At 41.8% G+C, this 15341-nt stretch overlaps 2 protein-coding genes across 2 annotated transcripts in view; one reads left to right on the plus strand and one right to left on the minus strand.

The window, feature by feature from the left end:
- Positions 1-431: 431 nt before the first annotated feature.
- On the plus strand, positions 432-4281 carry wdr74 (WD repeat domain 74). Its single transcript, XM_023417488.2, has 2 exons — positions 432-1158; positions 3227-4281. The coding sequence occupies exons 1-2, from the start codon at positions 550-552 to the stop codon at positions 3761-3763; spliced, it is 1146 nt and encodes a 381-aa protein (XP_023273256.1). The 5' UTR covers positions 432-549; the 3' UTR covers positions 3764-4281.
- A 720-nt stretch (positions 4282-5001) lies between these two features.
- Positions 5002-15341, minus strand: part of LOC111663327 (arf-GAP with coiled-coil, ANK repeat and PH domain-containing protein 2) — a 16124-nt gene continuing 5784 nt past the window's right edge. The window contains exons 8-22 of the mRNA XM_023417486.2: positions 14606-14701; positions 14416-14490; positions 13656-13759; positions 13472-13523; positions 13019-13119; positions 12760-12871; positions 11318-11511; positions 10925-10994; positions 10263-10357; positions 9872-9948; positions 8658-8812; positions 8287-8396; positions 8071-8181; positions 6735-6796; positions 5002-6595 (exon numbers count right to left, since the gene is read on the minus strand). Coding sequence (XP_023273254.1) covers positions 6399-6595; positions 6735-6796; positions 8071-8181; positions 8287-8396; positions 8658-8812; positions 9872-9948; positions 10263-10357; positions 10925-10994; positions 11318-11511; positions 12760-12871; positions 13019-13119; positions 13472-13523; positions 13656-13759; positions 14416-14490; positions 14606-14701 — 1611 coding nt within the window. The 3' untranslated portion in view covers positions 5002-6398. The remainder of the gene's footprint in view (positions 6596-6734; positions 6797-8070; positions 8182-8286; positions 8397-8657; positions 8813-9871; positions 9949-10262; positions 10358-10924; positions 10995-11317; positions 11512-12759; positions 12872-13018; positions 13120-13471; positions 13524-13655; positions 13760-14415; positions 14491-14605; positions 14702-15341) is intronic.

Genomic DNA, 15341 nt, shown 5'->3' on the forward strand with positions numbered 1-15341 from the left:
AGTACGAGCCCACTTTAAAAAAGAATGATTTCAAGATTCTCTATGGTCTGCACGCCAAACTCATGAAAAAATATTAAATAATGTGAAAACATATTGAGATTTCATTTCTGAGACGTGTTTATCTTTTTTGTGGCACACATCCACTATATTCAGCTACAAATTCACACAGTATCACCACAAAGTGTGTAGTTCTCTTTAAAAACAGCAAGACCTTTGGATCTTCTAGAGTCTGCACGCCAAACCCTTTCAATAGTAATTATAAATAGCTGAGAAGTGAACGGGACTGAAATGTCAAATTATTCAAATACATAATAACTGATTGTAGTTTACTGTCTTTGAGCGATTTGACTGTGAAACAGATTTTAGTTTCATTCTCTAGTCTGTAGGAACCTGAACCAGTATTTCAATAAAGTTAAAAAACAAAAAACACAGTGACGTCTTTTGCGCGCGACACTGTCCACAGAGGAACCACGCGTATCTCACGACCAGAATCCAGAGGCGCTGAATCCACGTTTAAAGCGAGTTCTCGGTCCATTTAAATTCGGACTGATGGGGGACCGGAGCCGGCTGTGCTCCGTGTGGCTGGGATCGGAGACTGGCATCCTGAAGGGGGTCAGTGTGTCCCGGAAACAGGCCTTCAACTTTTGCAACACGAGCCACCTGAGCCGCGACCAGGAGGTCCGCGCTCTGTGCTGGGGGGACCCGGCGGAGAGCGAGCTGCTGGTTGGCTCGGTGGACGGAACAGTGAAGACCTTCAGCACCGAGAAGGGCGCCTTCACCGAGTCCCGGCGCTGTGGAGACCCGGCGGAGGGCTGCTTCACCGGGCTGGCTGCGCTCAGTGGCTCCGCGCTGCTCACCTGCGGGGAATCCGGGACTGTGCGGGTCTGGAGGGAGGACAGCAGCGAGCCCGTCACCGAGCTGGATGCCGGGAAGAACGTGTGCAGGATGCGACAGAGTCCGGTAGACCAGCACAAGGTCGCGACCGGCGGGAAGGAGAACGGGCTGAAGATCTGGGACCTGGAGAGACCCGAGAAGTCCGTGTTCACTGCAAAGAACCTGCGGGACGACTGGCTGGACCTACGGCGGCCGCACTGGGTCAGAGACATGGCCTTCATCCCGGACTCCGACAAAGTGGTCACCTGCACAGGCTATCACCAGGTGAGGCTTCACTGCAGTGAGAAAAACGGGCTTTAAAATTGAGAGATTTTTAGGCCAGTTCTAAAATGTATGAGCTCAGGGCAATTTTCTCCCTGGGCGATAAAGTTTTGATAACTTCACCTGTGATGTTTAAAGTCTTCTCTGCAGATTGGTACAATTCTAATACGCCAATATTACAGGGACAGTCCGTAAACAAAATGTCAACAAAGGGTAGAATAGAATAGAGTGGGATAGAAACTGTCTGACAGGTCTTTTAATACAGGGACAAACAACATACGACAAGACCACCCTTGAAGTTATTTATGTGTTTAACTAGGTTGTTATCATTAACTGAAACGAAATAACGGAAACTACATATGAAAAAACATTTACATTAACTGAAATAAAAATATAAACAAGGCTTTATAAAAGAACAATAACTAACGGAAACTGTGTTGTGTGTTTACAAAAGTAAATCAAATTATAGAGAAAATGTCTTCAGTTTTTGTATCAGTTTATTTCATACACCAGCTGGTGTTTCAGTGTAGGATGCGGCAGTATCTTACAGCTGATTGGCTCTCACTGTACTACCAGCACATGTGAACTTTAAGTGTCCAGAACCTTCTCTGTATTAATGATGTCAAGTATTTTCTAGTTAATGAACTGCAGTGATGAGCCACAGAGCTGCAGCTGGGCAGTCCAGTTGACTGATGAGTTCATGTTCAGTTGGTTCATCCCAATGTTTTTTTCTCTTTGACTTGACCTGCCTCACTTCAGAAACACAATTTACACTTCAGGCTGCATCTGGTGTGACTGTTTACATGTGAGTGCTCAGATCTACAGCTTATCTTCTGTTGTTGTTGTTGTTGTTGTTGTTGTTGTGTCCTGTTGAATGTTTCTGGTTAATGACACAAACACACTGACTAGCACACATCTGTTATTGTCTTTTGTGGATGTTGGTCACTTGTCCCCAGTGAACACATTTTTAAATGGTTTGATGTTTTGTTTTTATACTTTTTCTGACATTTTTGAATCTCACCTCTGACAAAAACTTCATATTACAGATATAACTAAAACTAACACTGCAACTAAAAACTAACTAACTAACTAACTAAAACTAAACATTTTTAAAAAATAAAAACTAAACCAGACTACCAAACCTCCTTTCAAAGTCAAAACGAAATAAAAACAAAAACGAATGAAAAATCCCTAAACTATTATGATCTTGATGTTTCCATCTGCAGCACATTTAAACTATACAAATGAAGCCTGGATAATCCAGCTGTATTTCAGGGGTTCCATCTCCTCAGTTACATTTGTAACTAATATCTCCAGTTGTCTCATGTTTTACATTTTAAGGACACATTAAGATCATCCTGCCTGAACTGGGCACTGAACTGAGGGGAGAGGTGTAATAAACATTTTTCCTCTTGTAATGAAAGTCTTGTGTAGCTGTGAAACTTGATGACGATGCAGGAAAACCATCACCATCAAATTTGATTGCATTAATTAGCACTAATTCTACTAAAAGGGGGCGTCTGTGGCTCAGGAGGTAGAGCAGGTCGTCGGTCTGATCCCCGGCTCCGCCGCACTGCATGTCAGTTTGCTTGGTGGCTGTTCCATCAGTGTATGAATGTGTGAGTGAATGGGTGAATGTGGCAGGTTTTGTAAAGCACTTTGAGTGGTCAGTAAGACTGGAAAAGCGCTGTATAAGTGCAAGTACATTTACCATTTATTCTGATTTTATTTCACTTGTAGCTGAGTTTTTTTTTTTCATTTTACAGTATTTAATATTTATGCTCCACCACATTTAACTGACTTCAGTTTTTAATTAAAAGTGAAGCTTTGTTTATAGATGAAACTACCAAACATTATGCAAAGCAACTGAATGAATCCACCTCCACCAGGTACAGCATTACATTACTTCTGTCAGTTACAGCATCAATAACTAACAAATACAGTAATATGCTCATGTCACAGTGTGCTCTCTGGACCAGAGTTCAGTCACACCTCCTTCAAATGAGACCATGTCAGCTCTAGTCCCCTGCAGTCCTTCATCACTTTGTTGTGTCTGTCTGTCCTCTGTCAGGTCCACATGTTCGACCCGTCCTCCCCTCAGCGCCGTCCTGTCCTGGAGGCAGAGTACGGCGAGTACCCGCTCACCACTCTGTCCCTGCCCGCCGCTGGCAACATGGTGGTGGTGGGAAATACTCACGGCCAAATCGCCATGCTGGACCTGAGGAAAGGTCTGGTGCGCAGTTGTCTGAAGGGGCTGGCGGGGGGGGTGCGGTGGCTGCAGTGTCACCCTTCCCAGCCGGTGGTGGCGTCCTGCGGCTTGGACCGCTTCCTCCGCATCCACAGCCTGGAGGACCGCAAGCTGCTTCACAAAGTCTACCTCAAGTCCAGACTCAACTGCCTCCTGCTGGCCAGCCGGGACCTGGAGGACGGAGGGGGGGCCACAGAGGGGGAGGGGGTGAGTCAAGAGGTGAAGGAGGAGGAGGACGAGGTGTGGGACACCATGGAGCAGGTGGGGGAGGCGGAGGAGAAGCCGAAGAGGAAAACAACAGAGGAGGAGGAAGAACCACAGAAGAAGAGCAAAAAGAAGAGAAAGAAAGGACAAGACTGAGGGGCGTTTGAGGAGTTATCAGTGCGTGGGACATTTGAACATCTTTGTGGTTCTGTTAGTTTGATCTGATATTAAACTCTGATCTGTAGTTTTGTAATATTTTGTCTGGGAGCTTTATTAAAACAGACATATGAGGAATGATCATTTTAACAGTTGATACTCCTCTTCTTAAAACATCAATCAGATAAAGATTTTATCTATCTATCTCTACCAAAAGTCAGGGACTGATGCACAAAACGCTTTGTACAGGTTGTGAAAACTAAAGTGCCCTCCATGTTGTGAACAGTAGTGTTTGTGTGCTCAGACCACAAAGACTTTTCATAGAATGTGTTTTAAAAAAACAAAAAATGTCGAGGTGAGTTCCACCATTGTCACTCTATAAAATTGTATGTATATTGTATATTATCTACACATACAAATACAACAGTTAAACTCTGTACTGGGTTTCATTAGTATCATATTCTTCTAATAATGTCAATCAACTGTCTGTAAACTGGATAAAGTTTATACCACAAACACTGAGGGTCCTTGGTTCTGATTAACCTTTAGTTTAACCAGACAGCTGTGATGCAGATGTTACCACAGGTCAAAATACTCATTACCGGTAACAGTTGTGTTAATGAATAAACAACTGGATGGTTGTCACAACAATCTGCTGTGAAGCAAAGAGATAAAAATAACAAACCTACTGTCTCATAAAGCTGCGGTGTAGAAGCTGATGTGAAGTCTAATTTAAACAAGACAAGGATCATAATGTGCACAGTTCCATTCAGAGACACTAACACTAACTAACGCTCCTTACAGAGCGGCAGCTTTAACGTCACTGCAGAGGACAGACTGTCGAAGATGAAACTGAAAATCAGGTACAGTTTGTTTTTCTGTCCTGCCCCTGAGGATGTAGAGAATGAGCTTTTTATAAAAACATCCTCTGTTTATGTTCATTTCTTCTGGCTGGATGATGATGATGATGATGATGAGAAACTTGAGTTATGCTTCAGGAGCAGCAGATTTTATTTCCTGAGCTGGAGAGAGGATGCAGAATATTTTATAATGTAATGAAATGAAATGTTTGAGCGTTAGGAACCTTGTGAGCAAGACACAAAAATAAAATACAATACATCAACACAAATAAATAAATGAATAGAAACACAACTGTAGTCTGACCTGCACCCCTCCACTGTCTGAAGGTTGGAGCTGCAGAGACTGAACTCTGACAGAAGCAACAGAGACTCATCAACATGTATTAAGACATTTTATTAAGCTGTAGCATCATATTAGTAACAGTGTGGAAGTAAATGTTTCCCTGAAGCTTCAGGACTTGACTGAATTGATGCAGTGTTTTCAGCAGGTTTTAATATTTTCCAATAAAACATGATGTTATGTAACAGCAGCAGTGTGGCAGTTGATTTTTGTCATTACAGTCAGTTCGGCCACTTCAGTCCTAATTCATTCAAACATTTACATTCAGTCTCAGACGTTTGTGTAGCGGTAAAACTCTTTGATAAAGTGTCTAAAATTGTTAAAGAACAACAATAATTCAGTCTCACATGTAACAGCAGCTACATTTAAAATCCCTTTCTGAGCACAGGTTAGAGAACACACATCAAATACAAGTTAAAACCTTCAGCTCCACTGAAGACTGAAGAATGGGACTGTGTTTGAATCCTCAGTGGAAAATGTGGTAGATCTTTGAAGGTATTTCATTCATTACAGTTATAATCCTTAAAACCATCATGAAATCAAACCCTGTTATTAATGTTATTATGGTCGAGATTTTTTTCACCAATATCCATTCATGTATTTATGCTCTGTAATGTCGTCTATATAGTAAAAGTACTGGACAAATGTTGACCTGATGATGATTTCACTAAGAACCACATGTAAGCCTGACAGTGGAAAAGTCAGTGGGATAAATCCTTGAATGTTGACATGTTTCAGTCTGGTCTGACCAACAAGTGTGACCCTCCAGCTGCTTGGGGCGTTACTGTTGGACCTGGGCCTCGTCAACCATTGGAAACTGAACCCTGAAATAAGACGCTGCTACTGAGGTGGCCCAGCAGCTACATGGAGGAGCTGCAGGAGGAGCTGGGCCCATCATATCTTCAAATAGAACTGAATGTGTACGGCTTCTCCTCTCTTCTGATTGGCTCACCGACCTGTTGTTACTAGAGCTCCAGAGAGAAGCCTGAGAGAGGAGATGTGAAACTACACTGAGATGGGTTTTGGTTCTTAAAACCACAAATATATCTTCTTATAGATCAAGACTTCAAATAAAACACAGAAGAAGAGGAAAATATGGAGCTTTAAATTAAACTGTGGTTAAATTTCTGTTTTAAAGACCAAACGATTAATTAAGAAAATGTGCAGATGAAGTGATAATGAAAACAGACATTAGCTGCAGTCGTGGTTCCTCCTCCTCCTCTTCCTGAACACTGGTAACACTTTTCCAACCACAGTAACTGTACATGAAGTAAACTATGTGCACTTACAGTGTCTTTATAAAGAGTATACTACATTATATTATGTTATCTTATGAGTTCAACACAGTTTTAGACTCCAGCTGTCAGTAAACTCTACATGTTAAATGAAACCTGGTTTTGGAGCAGGACTCCACAGAGAGTCTGACGGGTTTATGTCATTCTGACGTCTTTTCAACACTGTCCTGGCTGTTCGCCACTTCTCCTGCTCCTCCTCCTCTTCTCCCTCTGCCCCCCTCATCCTCCTCGGCCTCCTCTCCCCCCCGTCTGAACTGCCGCCTGCTGAGTTTCTCCGGGTCATGTGAGGCCATGTCGCTGAAGTCACGGAAGATGTCCTGAAACGTCTCATCGTCTCCTGAGGAATTACACCATGTTTATAATCAGTGTGCAGCTGTTTACAGACTTTCGTCAAGGGTGACAGGTTAGAGGTCAAATTAAAGAAAAGGAAAATGTTTGTGTGTTTCTGTATGTTGTTGGTGTGTGAGTCTACTCACCCACTGCTCCAAAAACTCCCTCTGAATCTCTCATCTCTTCATTCATCCTGGCCATCCGCAGTCTGAAACAACAACCAACAATCAATAATCACAATTTACTAATATCCCTATCAATAAACTCTACACTCTTCAATTCACCCTCTTTATTAGATTTATTAGATGAGACCAGAAACAGCAGTTGGACGGACGATCTGTCCTCAGATTTGTTCTACCAGTGTGACAGAAACTATAGAGTTTGTCCTGAGGGTGGTGTAAGAGAAAAGGTCCTGTTGTTATTTAGAAAGATCGCCCTACAACCTCTAACGTTAAGGGCGTCTGCAGGATAGTTTGGAAGTTCATCACACAACTGTCCTGGAAATACTGGCCATACTGTTCAACAAAGAGAAGAAAACACCTGCTGTGTTTCTCCACACTTCAGACCTCTGACTTCCACCAATATGACATTACAACCATCATTAATATTCATGCAAACATGACGTGTAGTTTAAAAAAGAGCTTTATGGAAACATTCAGTTACTTTTCTGGTTCTGGTTGTATTATTACAGAATAATTCCTCAAATGCCCACCAGCTCTGTTCACATGTGCACTTAGTCCTGGTTCTAATCTGGTTTTTCATCTGGTCCAAATTTTAATATCTCAAAAAAGTCCAGCCCAAAGGTCAGCTCGTCTGTCTCTATGAGACGAGAGCAACACATATTCATTTATAAAGCACTCTTAAATAGGTTATTACCTCACATCACTAATTGATCTCAGTGTAGGTTCTGATCAAACCTGCTCTCTCCACTGGATCACTCTGCATGTTCCTCTGGTGAACTCTGAACTTGGAAAGACTGCTTTTAGATTTTGTGCTCCAGACTTGTGGAATAACCTACAGCACACTTTAAATATCGATCCACTCAAAACATTGGGACAGTCTAGAAATATGCTTTGAAATGTTTTAAATTGTAATGTTTCTCAGTGTAATTGTTCTGATCAGGAACTGATTTTGTTTTCTCATTGGTTGCTTTGTTTTCTCTCTGCTATTGTAATCTCGACATCATTGAAAATGAGGGTCACCCCTCAATGTGTCTCTAAGAAAATAAATAAATAAAGGTTGATGATATTATTGTATTTTGTACATTGAAACATAAAAAGTTTCAATGTACAGTTAGTAAAGCAGGTGAATGAGGGTCGGAGAGCAGGGCAGACTGTGCACAACTGCAAAAAATATTATGAAAAATATCACCTGTGTCAGGAAATATTGCATTATATCGGCCCAGTCTGTTGCATATGTAAACATCTTATCCCCAGTTCAGAAACCTGAAATGTCACTTCTTTACATTCAGTTGTGACTCACAGTGTGACAATGTCAGCGTGGGCTGTTTCCATGGCAATGGCCAATGGGTCCTGTCCTCTCTCGTCCACAGCGTACTGATTGGCTCCTCTTTTCAACAGTAGACACACCTGTCTACAGCAGCCAAAGAAAATCAGCTGTTTACTAGAGAACAGGTGTGTGTGTGTGTGTGTGTGTGTGTGTGTGTGTGTGTGTGTGTGTGTGTGTGTGAGTGATTACCCAGTGTGTCCAGCAGTGGCGGCAGAGTGCAGTGCTCCCCGTCCCCTCAGGTCTCGGTGGTTGACGTTGGCGCCATTCAGCAGCAGGAACTCACAGGCCAACAGCGACCCCTGCAGGCAGCACAGGAACGCAAACACTGACCACACACACTGAGCACAACAACAGGTACAGGAACGAGAGCTGAATGTAAACCTGTGAGATGGCTGTATCCTCCAGGACACCCCTGGGTCTCTGTGTTCAGTAATAATCAGGGGCTCATTAAAAGAAGGAACTGAGATGTGAACACAGAACAGAGCTGGGTGGAGGTGTGTCAGCCCTGGACTGAATTTATTGGTGGAACTACAGTATGTTCAGTTTTCAAGCCTCCTCACCCCGATAGCGGCTCCAATCAGCGCTGTTCGTCCCTCCTCCTCACCAATGCTGTTGTTGACCTCCGCCCCTACAGCCAACGCTGCTGCCATGGCAACCAGGTCTCCTGCCACTGCTGCCTGATACAGATGCAGCCCCGCTTCATCTTTATGATGCTCTGGAACAGAACGAGACACTTCTGAACATTAAATCCACTAAACCCCTCTAAACCCCGGTAGGAGTTTCTTCTTCAAACCTTTTCACAGTTCAGTCACACAGACTAGAGAGACTGTCATTACTCATTAATCTGCCAATTGTTTAATGTACAAAATGTCTCTGTGTCTTGTTTTGTCTGACCAATAGTCAACAGGTGTTCACTTTACAATCATACAGAACAGCAAATCCTCTCGACAGAACAGCAATAACTAGTGAATGTTTGACATTTGCTTGAAAAATGACTCAAACTAATAATTATTCATTTCCAAATAGTTGCTTATTATTTTTTTCAAACAAATCAATCAATAAACCAAAAAATTGGTTCAGCTAAATCTTCCTGGAAACACAAAATAAAACATTACAGTTTCTTCTAACTGGCAGTTTGTTCTGTAAACTTAGCTACTTGTTACTTTAGGAATCAGGAGGATATGTGTGTTGAAGATGATGACAAACCTTTACATGGACAACATACAAGGCAAATTATCAGCTTTCTTCAGGAGAAATCAGGTTTATCTAATCCACTAAATCAATAGAAATGATCCTGGGGGCTGATATGTTGACAGTTGACAACTGAGGAGATATTTTTGTCCGGATCAAGGTGTCCTTATAGTTTAATATGATACACTCCAGCCCAAATATCGTGATATACAATATCATTGATATTCAATTATATTATAGTACTTTATGTTTCAGTTGTTCTTTTTATAAAACATGATCATATTATTATATTTCATTTTTCAGATGTTTGTCATTACAATGTATATAATTGTATTATTAAATTTTATGTTTCAGGTATAAGCAATGCTGCCACTAAACTATCTCAAAGTTTTATTTGTCACATGCCAAGGTACAATGTAGCTGCTGTAAGCAAAGCAGTGAAATGATGGTAGGACTCAGGAGGAGAACAAACTGTGCAAAACTGCAAAATCATTTTTTTTCTATATTGTGAAAAATATTGTGTATGATCTAGTGTTGCTACCTTTACTTTACAAAGGAGGCTTCAGGTGTGTGTTTGACTTACGAGCTCCATCTGAGCTGCTGCTCTGCACAAATCTCTTCTCCACATACTTCTCTTTGATCCACATCTCCTTCTCTGCTCTGAGGAGGAGAAACAGCTGCATCAGTTTAACAACAAGCTTCACTTAAAAGTTTTACTGATCTGCAGCCAAAAAACCCAAAGTCTTCATTTCATATTGACGGAGAAGCATGGCAGACTTTCATTTAAGCATTAAGTCCAACATTTGACATTTCGCTGAAAACATAAATCAATCAGACCCTGACACATTTAATGATATTAATCAGTTATGAAAATGACTACTGATTCATTTTCACTCACTTGATGAGGGATTCACTTCAGTAAAAAGATACAGTGTAGACTAGTGTAGTGCAGACAATTAGATATGAGGTTTTACCGTGGGCTGTCTGCTGTGGGTTTAACTCGTCCCTCCTCTGAAGATCGAGCCTCGTAAATCCGGTTCATCACATTATTTCCCAAAACACACAGAAGCTAAAGAACAAGAAGAAGAAGAAGAAAAAGAAGAAGAAGACTGAAGCCGAATCATCTCAACTCTCTCTGACCTCTCTCCTCTGTGGCTCTCAGCTCTGAGCTCAATGGTTCTTACTGAAGATGTAAATCTTAAAAAACACCTCACAAATATATTGTTTAATTTTTTAGTCTTAGTCATTTCCTCAATTAGCTGCTCACTGTAGTTTTTATCGAACAAACAGAAAGAAAAAACAGCGAATTTGTTGAGGACTATTTTCAACATCAGATTAATCCTCATTTGGTGCTCTAGTGAATTTACTTAGATTTTTGGTAACTAGAGGAGAGAGAGCAACATCCCACTGACAGTGTCAATAACTAAATGTAGTCAGACAGTTTGTTAGTCATAAGTTTAAATTAAGTTGGTTTTATATTTTAATGTAGATGATCATTTCTAACTTTATCTTATTTTCTCAGAATTATCATATTGAAAGAGAGCAAAAATGACACAATGATTGCTTCAATATGTGCAGAGTGTGTGTGTGTGTGTGTGTGTGTGTGTGTGTGTGTGTGTGTGAGTGTGTGTGTTACCTTCAGCTGCTCGGCCTCCCATGAGTCCAGAGTGAGAGATCTCACCTTCGACAGGTGAACACCCAGGCTCCTACACACATGACGACAACGTATTATCACAGATACTGTAGCATATCTATATTCTAAAATCACTTTAGACAAATAATATAATACAGTATATAATATATACTCTCTAGAAGATGATGTCGTATAAAATATCAGATATTGTTACGATCCTGTGAAAATAAATTCCTGGCTGCGGAAACAGACCAGTCACCATTTGCGGTTACAGAGGATGAGGGACTGTTTGTCTGTAATGGAGGTCGGAGCTGCTGTGGACTGATGTGTCAGTAACGCTGACACACCTCTGACGTCTCAGGTGTGGCATTAAGACACGCCTCCTGCTGTGGTTACCTGTGTATGCCAGAACACTCGATGCACATGGTGACTCCCAGGTTGATGGAGGCCCAGCGAGGCTCCTCCTCCCCACAGTCACAGCACCGCTGGTTCCCAGGGCCCCTCAGGGCCATGCCCAGGGCTGCTGGCCTCTGAGTGGGGGGGCCCGGAGGGTTGTCCCCAACACACTGGAGAGAGGGCAGCTCTTTAGGCTGTTGACAGGTAAGGATGACAGTTGTAGATGTAAAAAGAGTGTCTTTATCCTGGAGACATCCAGACAGTGTTTATTAGAGATAAAAAAAAATGTCATGATTAATAAACACTTTATACTGAGGTCAAACTGAATGTGGTTAATCCTTCACTGAAAAAGAGAACTGTGTGAACACAACTGTAAGTTCAGAAGTGTGTGATGAATGAATCTGTGTAAGCTGGATGGTAATCATGTCTCAGATATGAACTTTGTGAGAACAATTATAACAGATAGAAAATACAGAATGACAAAAATAAGTGGAGCTGTAATAAAGTAGGGGTGGGCGATCCCACAATATTTCTTTTTGATCCAATACCAAGTAATACAGGGCCAGAATCATTGATATCAATACTGATACTTTTTATTATCAAAAGTGGCTCATGTATTTTGATGTAGGGTAGAGCAGTGTCATAATTTATGAGGTAAAATGAAATCTTAATACATTTTAATGACCACCGAACGATTTACCAAAGGTCTGCAATCATTTCAAGGATGGTGGAATTTATACCTGTTAGCTGTGAGACCTGGGTTCGATTGAACTGAAGCATGTGTAAAGCAAGTGAAGCAGAACAAAAAGTGGCTTCACTCATGCAAAGTTTTGTGAAAAAAAGGTAAATGGATGTCAGTATTCCTCTACTCCAGCCATCACTGCATTCATCTTTTATAGTTATTTTTTGGCCAATATTTTAATGTGATAGTGACAGTGAAAGAAAGACATGAAAGCTGGAGAGAGAGAGAGAGAGAGAGAGAGAGAGAGAAAGCGGGGATCACATGCAGGAAACAGCACAGGCTGAACTCGAACCCGTGCCGCTGCGGTAATGACTGAACTTAAATGGTATGTGTTTTAACAGGTCAGCCACCAAGGAGCCCCACTGTTGCCTTTATGTGTCGGAATGGCATGAGTGTTGCGTGGTGCGGTGTGCATTGGTTCATGTTTTAGAGTGCAAGTGCATGACATGACAACAGCAGTGGCAAAGAGTGGGATGAACTTATTTGTGTTCATGACAATGGAACATTGTTTGCACAGACAGTCCTACTCTGAAATGAGTCCAACATAGAAGACAGAAACTGATACTGGTTTTGATCCTATTGACACTAAAATCTTTAAATTGATCTTTAAAAACAAGACGTAGTATCAAAAGTCTCGATATTTTGGAATCGATCCTTCCACCCCTACTTAAAGCAGGGTTCTTCTGGAAGGTGAACCTGCCTGTGTGAGCGGCGTGCCGGCTCTCTCTCTGTAGGCGAGGTCGATGCTACCCTGCAGAGCACTGAGCCAGGCCTGCTTCAGCTGTTCCGAGTCAGCCTGCAGAGCACAGCACCTGACACAAACAGGTTAGAGAGGTGCTTTTAAAGATTCACATCTTGTGTTTGGTTTGAGCCTGCACAAGGGATTTACTGATGATAACACAAATACAGAATATCAGGCTCACACTTCACTGTTGTGTATTTGAATGTGAGAGTCTTACTTCTGGACGGAGAGCAGCTCGAAGCAGAAGCGTCGGTCGATGTGCTCCAGGGATTTCACAGCACACAGTCTGAGATCCTCAAACAGAACCACAGCATTCTCCTGCAGCAGATCAGAGCGACAGCAGCAACTCACTCTTCTCTTCCTATAGTGACAATTCATCAGCTGCTAATGGTTTTAGCACCATGACAACAACATCCAGCTGCTAAAATCCTGCAGCTGGATCTGATCAGAACGATGATACAATGTGCGTCCTCATGTGTAAATGATTTTAAATGTGTTTTATTTTAAATGTTTTCCTTTCAAAGCACTTTGTAATAGTTTTGAAAAGGAAACATTAATTGACATTATTATTATTTATCACTAAATAATAAAGATGTATGTGGAACATTCTGGGTGGAATCTGTTACTGTTTGATGAATAGGTCATAACTTAAATAAATGTTCAGTCTCACCTTGTGTGACTTCCTGTAAATGAGCTGGTTGTCTCTGATGGAGAACCAGCACCTAAAACAGTTTCAATCATCAAAATAGGTCTTGTTCATATACCAGTTCTATCATGACCATTATTATAAGGCACGCACACATGCACGCACGCAGCCACACACGCAGTTGTACATCAGTTGATCCACCATGTACCTCTTCCAGGTTTTGGATTTCCTCCTAGACCGCTTAAACAGGTAACCCTGGATGATGTCATCGCTCCCAGGACACGGGCTGACCATAGGCTCACCTGAAGCATCCTGAACACACACACACACACACACACACACAGTAACTCTGAGCTGGTTTTTGATGTACACTGTGTTCACGCTGCAACAGTGACAAATTACGTTTACTCTAAGTCTTCAGAGTCAGACTATGATTTAATGCATTTGTTGGGGACATTTTCTAATATACTGTTGATGCACATTATTTTCCCATGACAAGCTGCTCACAGGTGGAAATAAAGTAATTGTTGGATGTTGGTGAGACAGCTCTGGAAATATCAAAAATAAATATTCAATCAGAAATGTTCGGCAGCGCAGCAGCAGGGCTCATCCTGGAGACACCTACTACAGCAGGAACTTGTTTAGCTTGGCAAGTGTCTCTCTGTCTGTTAGTGCAAGTTACAGTCACTAAACTTTACAGGTGTTTAGTTGACATCAAAATCAAGTCCGAGTTTGTGGACGGGAACTGATGTTATAATGTAGTAATAACTAATGAGTACTGATGACTTGGAGCATCAACATGTTAACAGGTGTCACAGCTGTTGTGACCCCTTCACTAGTTGGTCTCTAAAGTTTTCTATTTTGAAGTTTAACTTGTAGCGACTTTACAAAGATTCAGATTAATCTACTTCTGGTGAACCAACAGGTGATAAACCAGGTGATGAGGGTAATAAACAGCTGATCCTTACTCTCTGCTGCACCAGCAGGTGTTTGTTCTCCAGGTCTTTTCTTTCGGTTGCACAGTCTGCTGACAGCTGGGACAGCTGAGGGCGACAGAGGTAACAGCAGAACGTGAGAACATGAGGAGACATTCACTTATTCATTAGTGATTATCTCATGACTGAAGACAGAGTGGGGTCAGAGTTCGGAGGTCAAGACCTGTGCTGCCATGCTCTTCATGGTGGGCTCCAGGTCTCTGAGCAGGTCGAAGCCTTGGTGGAAGAACGTGAACTGAGCGTGTACGAAGGAGAAAACCTGATGACATACAGAACGACACACGTCAGTGCTGTGACAGTGTAAAGCCCAGTCAGTGATCCCTGGAGTAGTGGTTACCAATGTGACGTAACCCCGCAGCCCCTTCAGATGAGTTCAAACACTACACCCCTTCATCGACACCATTTGTTATGTTTAAAACCGTGTTCAGGTTGCTTTGGTCAAGTTTGCACTCACATTACACCAGAAGCTGCACGTTTAATCTATTTAATCGTTGCTTTTAGCTACTTCAACCATTAATCCATTACCTTTATTTAATTATTAGTGCCACGGGTGCTCAGCTCCGAGGCACTCCTCTACAGCTAGAATAGCTAATGTTAAATTTAGCACAGAAAGAAACATAATAGTGGTAATTTAAATGGCGGTTCATGGGATTTATTAACCCTCAGGGGTCCCTCTGTCCTTTTTTGGACATTTTCTTTACTTTTCTTTTTTGATTTGCTGATCATTTTGGCTGTGTTACAGCTGAAGGTATGGATTTCTGCAAGAAAGTGTCTTTTTTGACATATTTTTAAAATCTAATGTCAGTTACTGTTACAGGTCTATTAGACACTGGTAACACATTTTGTAGCCTCTGGGGTTCCTCGCGTCCAAAAAAGGACACACAAAGAAAATGCTATAA

The sequence above is a fragment of the Seriola lalandi genome, unplaced genomic scaffold (genome assembly GCF_002814215.2).
Source record: "Seriola lalandi dorsalis isolate HSWRI2012SDOR001 ecotype SW California unplaced genomic scaffold, Sedor1 jcf7180002054575, whole genome shotgun sequence".
Lineage (NCBI taxonomy): Eukaryota > Metazoa > Chordata > Actinopteri > Carangiformes > Carangidae > Seriola > Seriola lalandi.

Bases quoted from the DNA above. Each gene is read 5' to 3' on its own strand.
- wdr74 (XM_023417488.2), top strand. From the start codon at position 550: ATGGGGGACCGGAGCCGGCTGTGCTCCGTGTGGCTGGGATCGGAGACT. The intron at 1,159-3,226 runs GTGAGGCTTCAC...GTCCTCTGTCAG, and splicing joins CCTGCACAGGCTATCACCAG to GTCCACATGTTCGACCCGTC.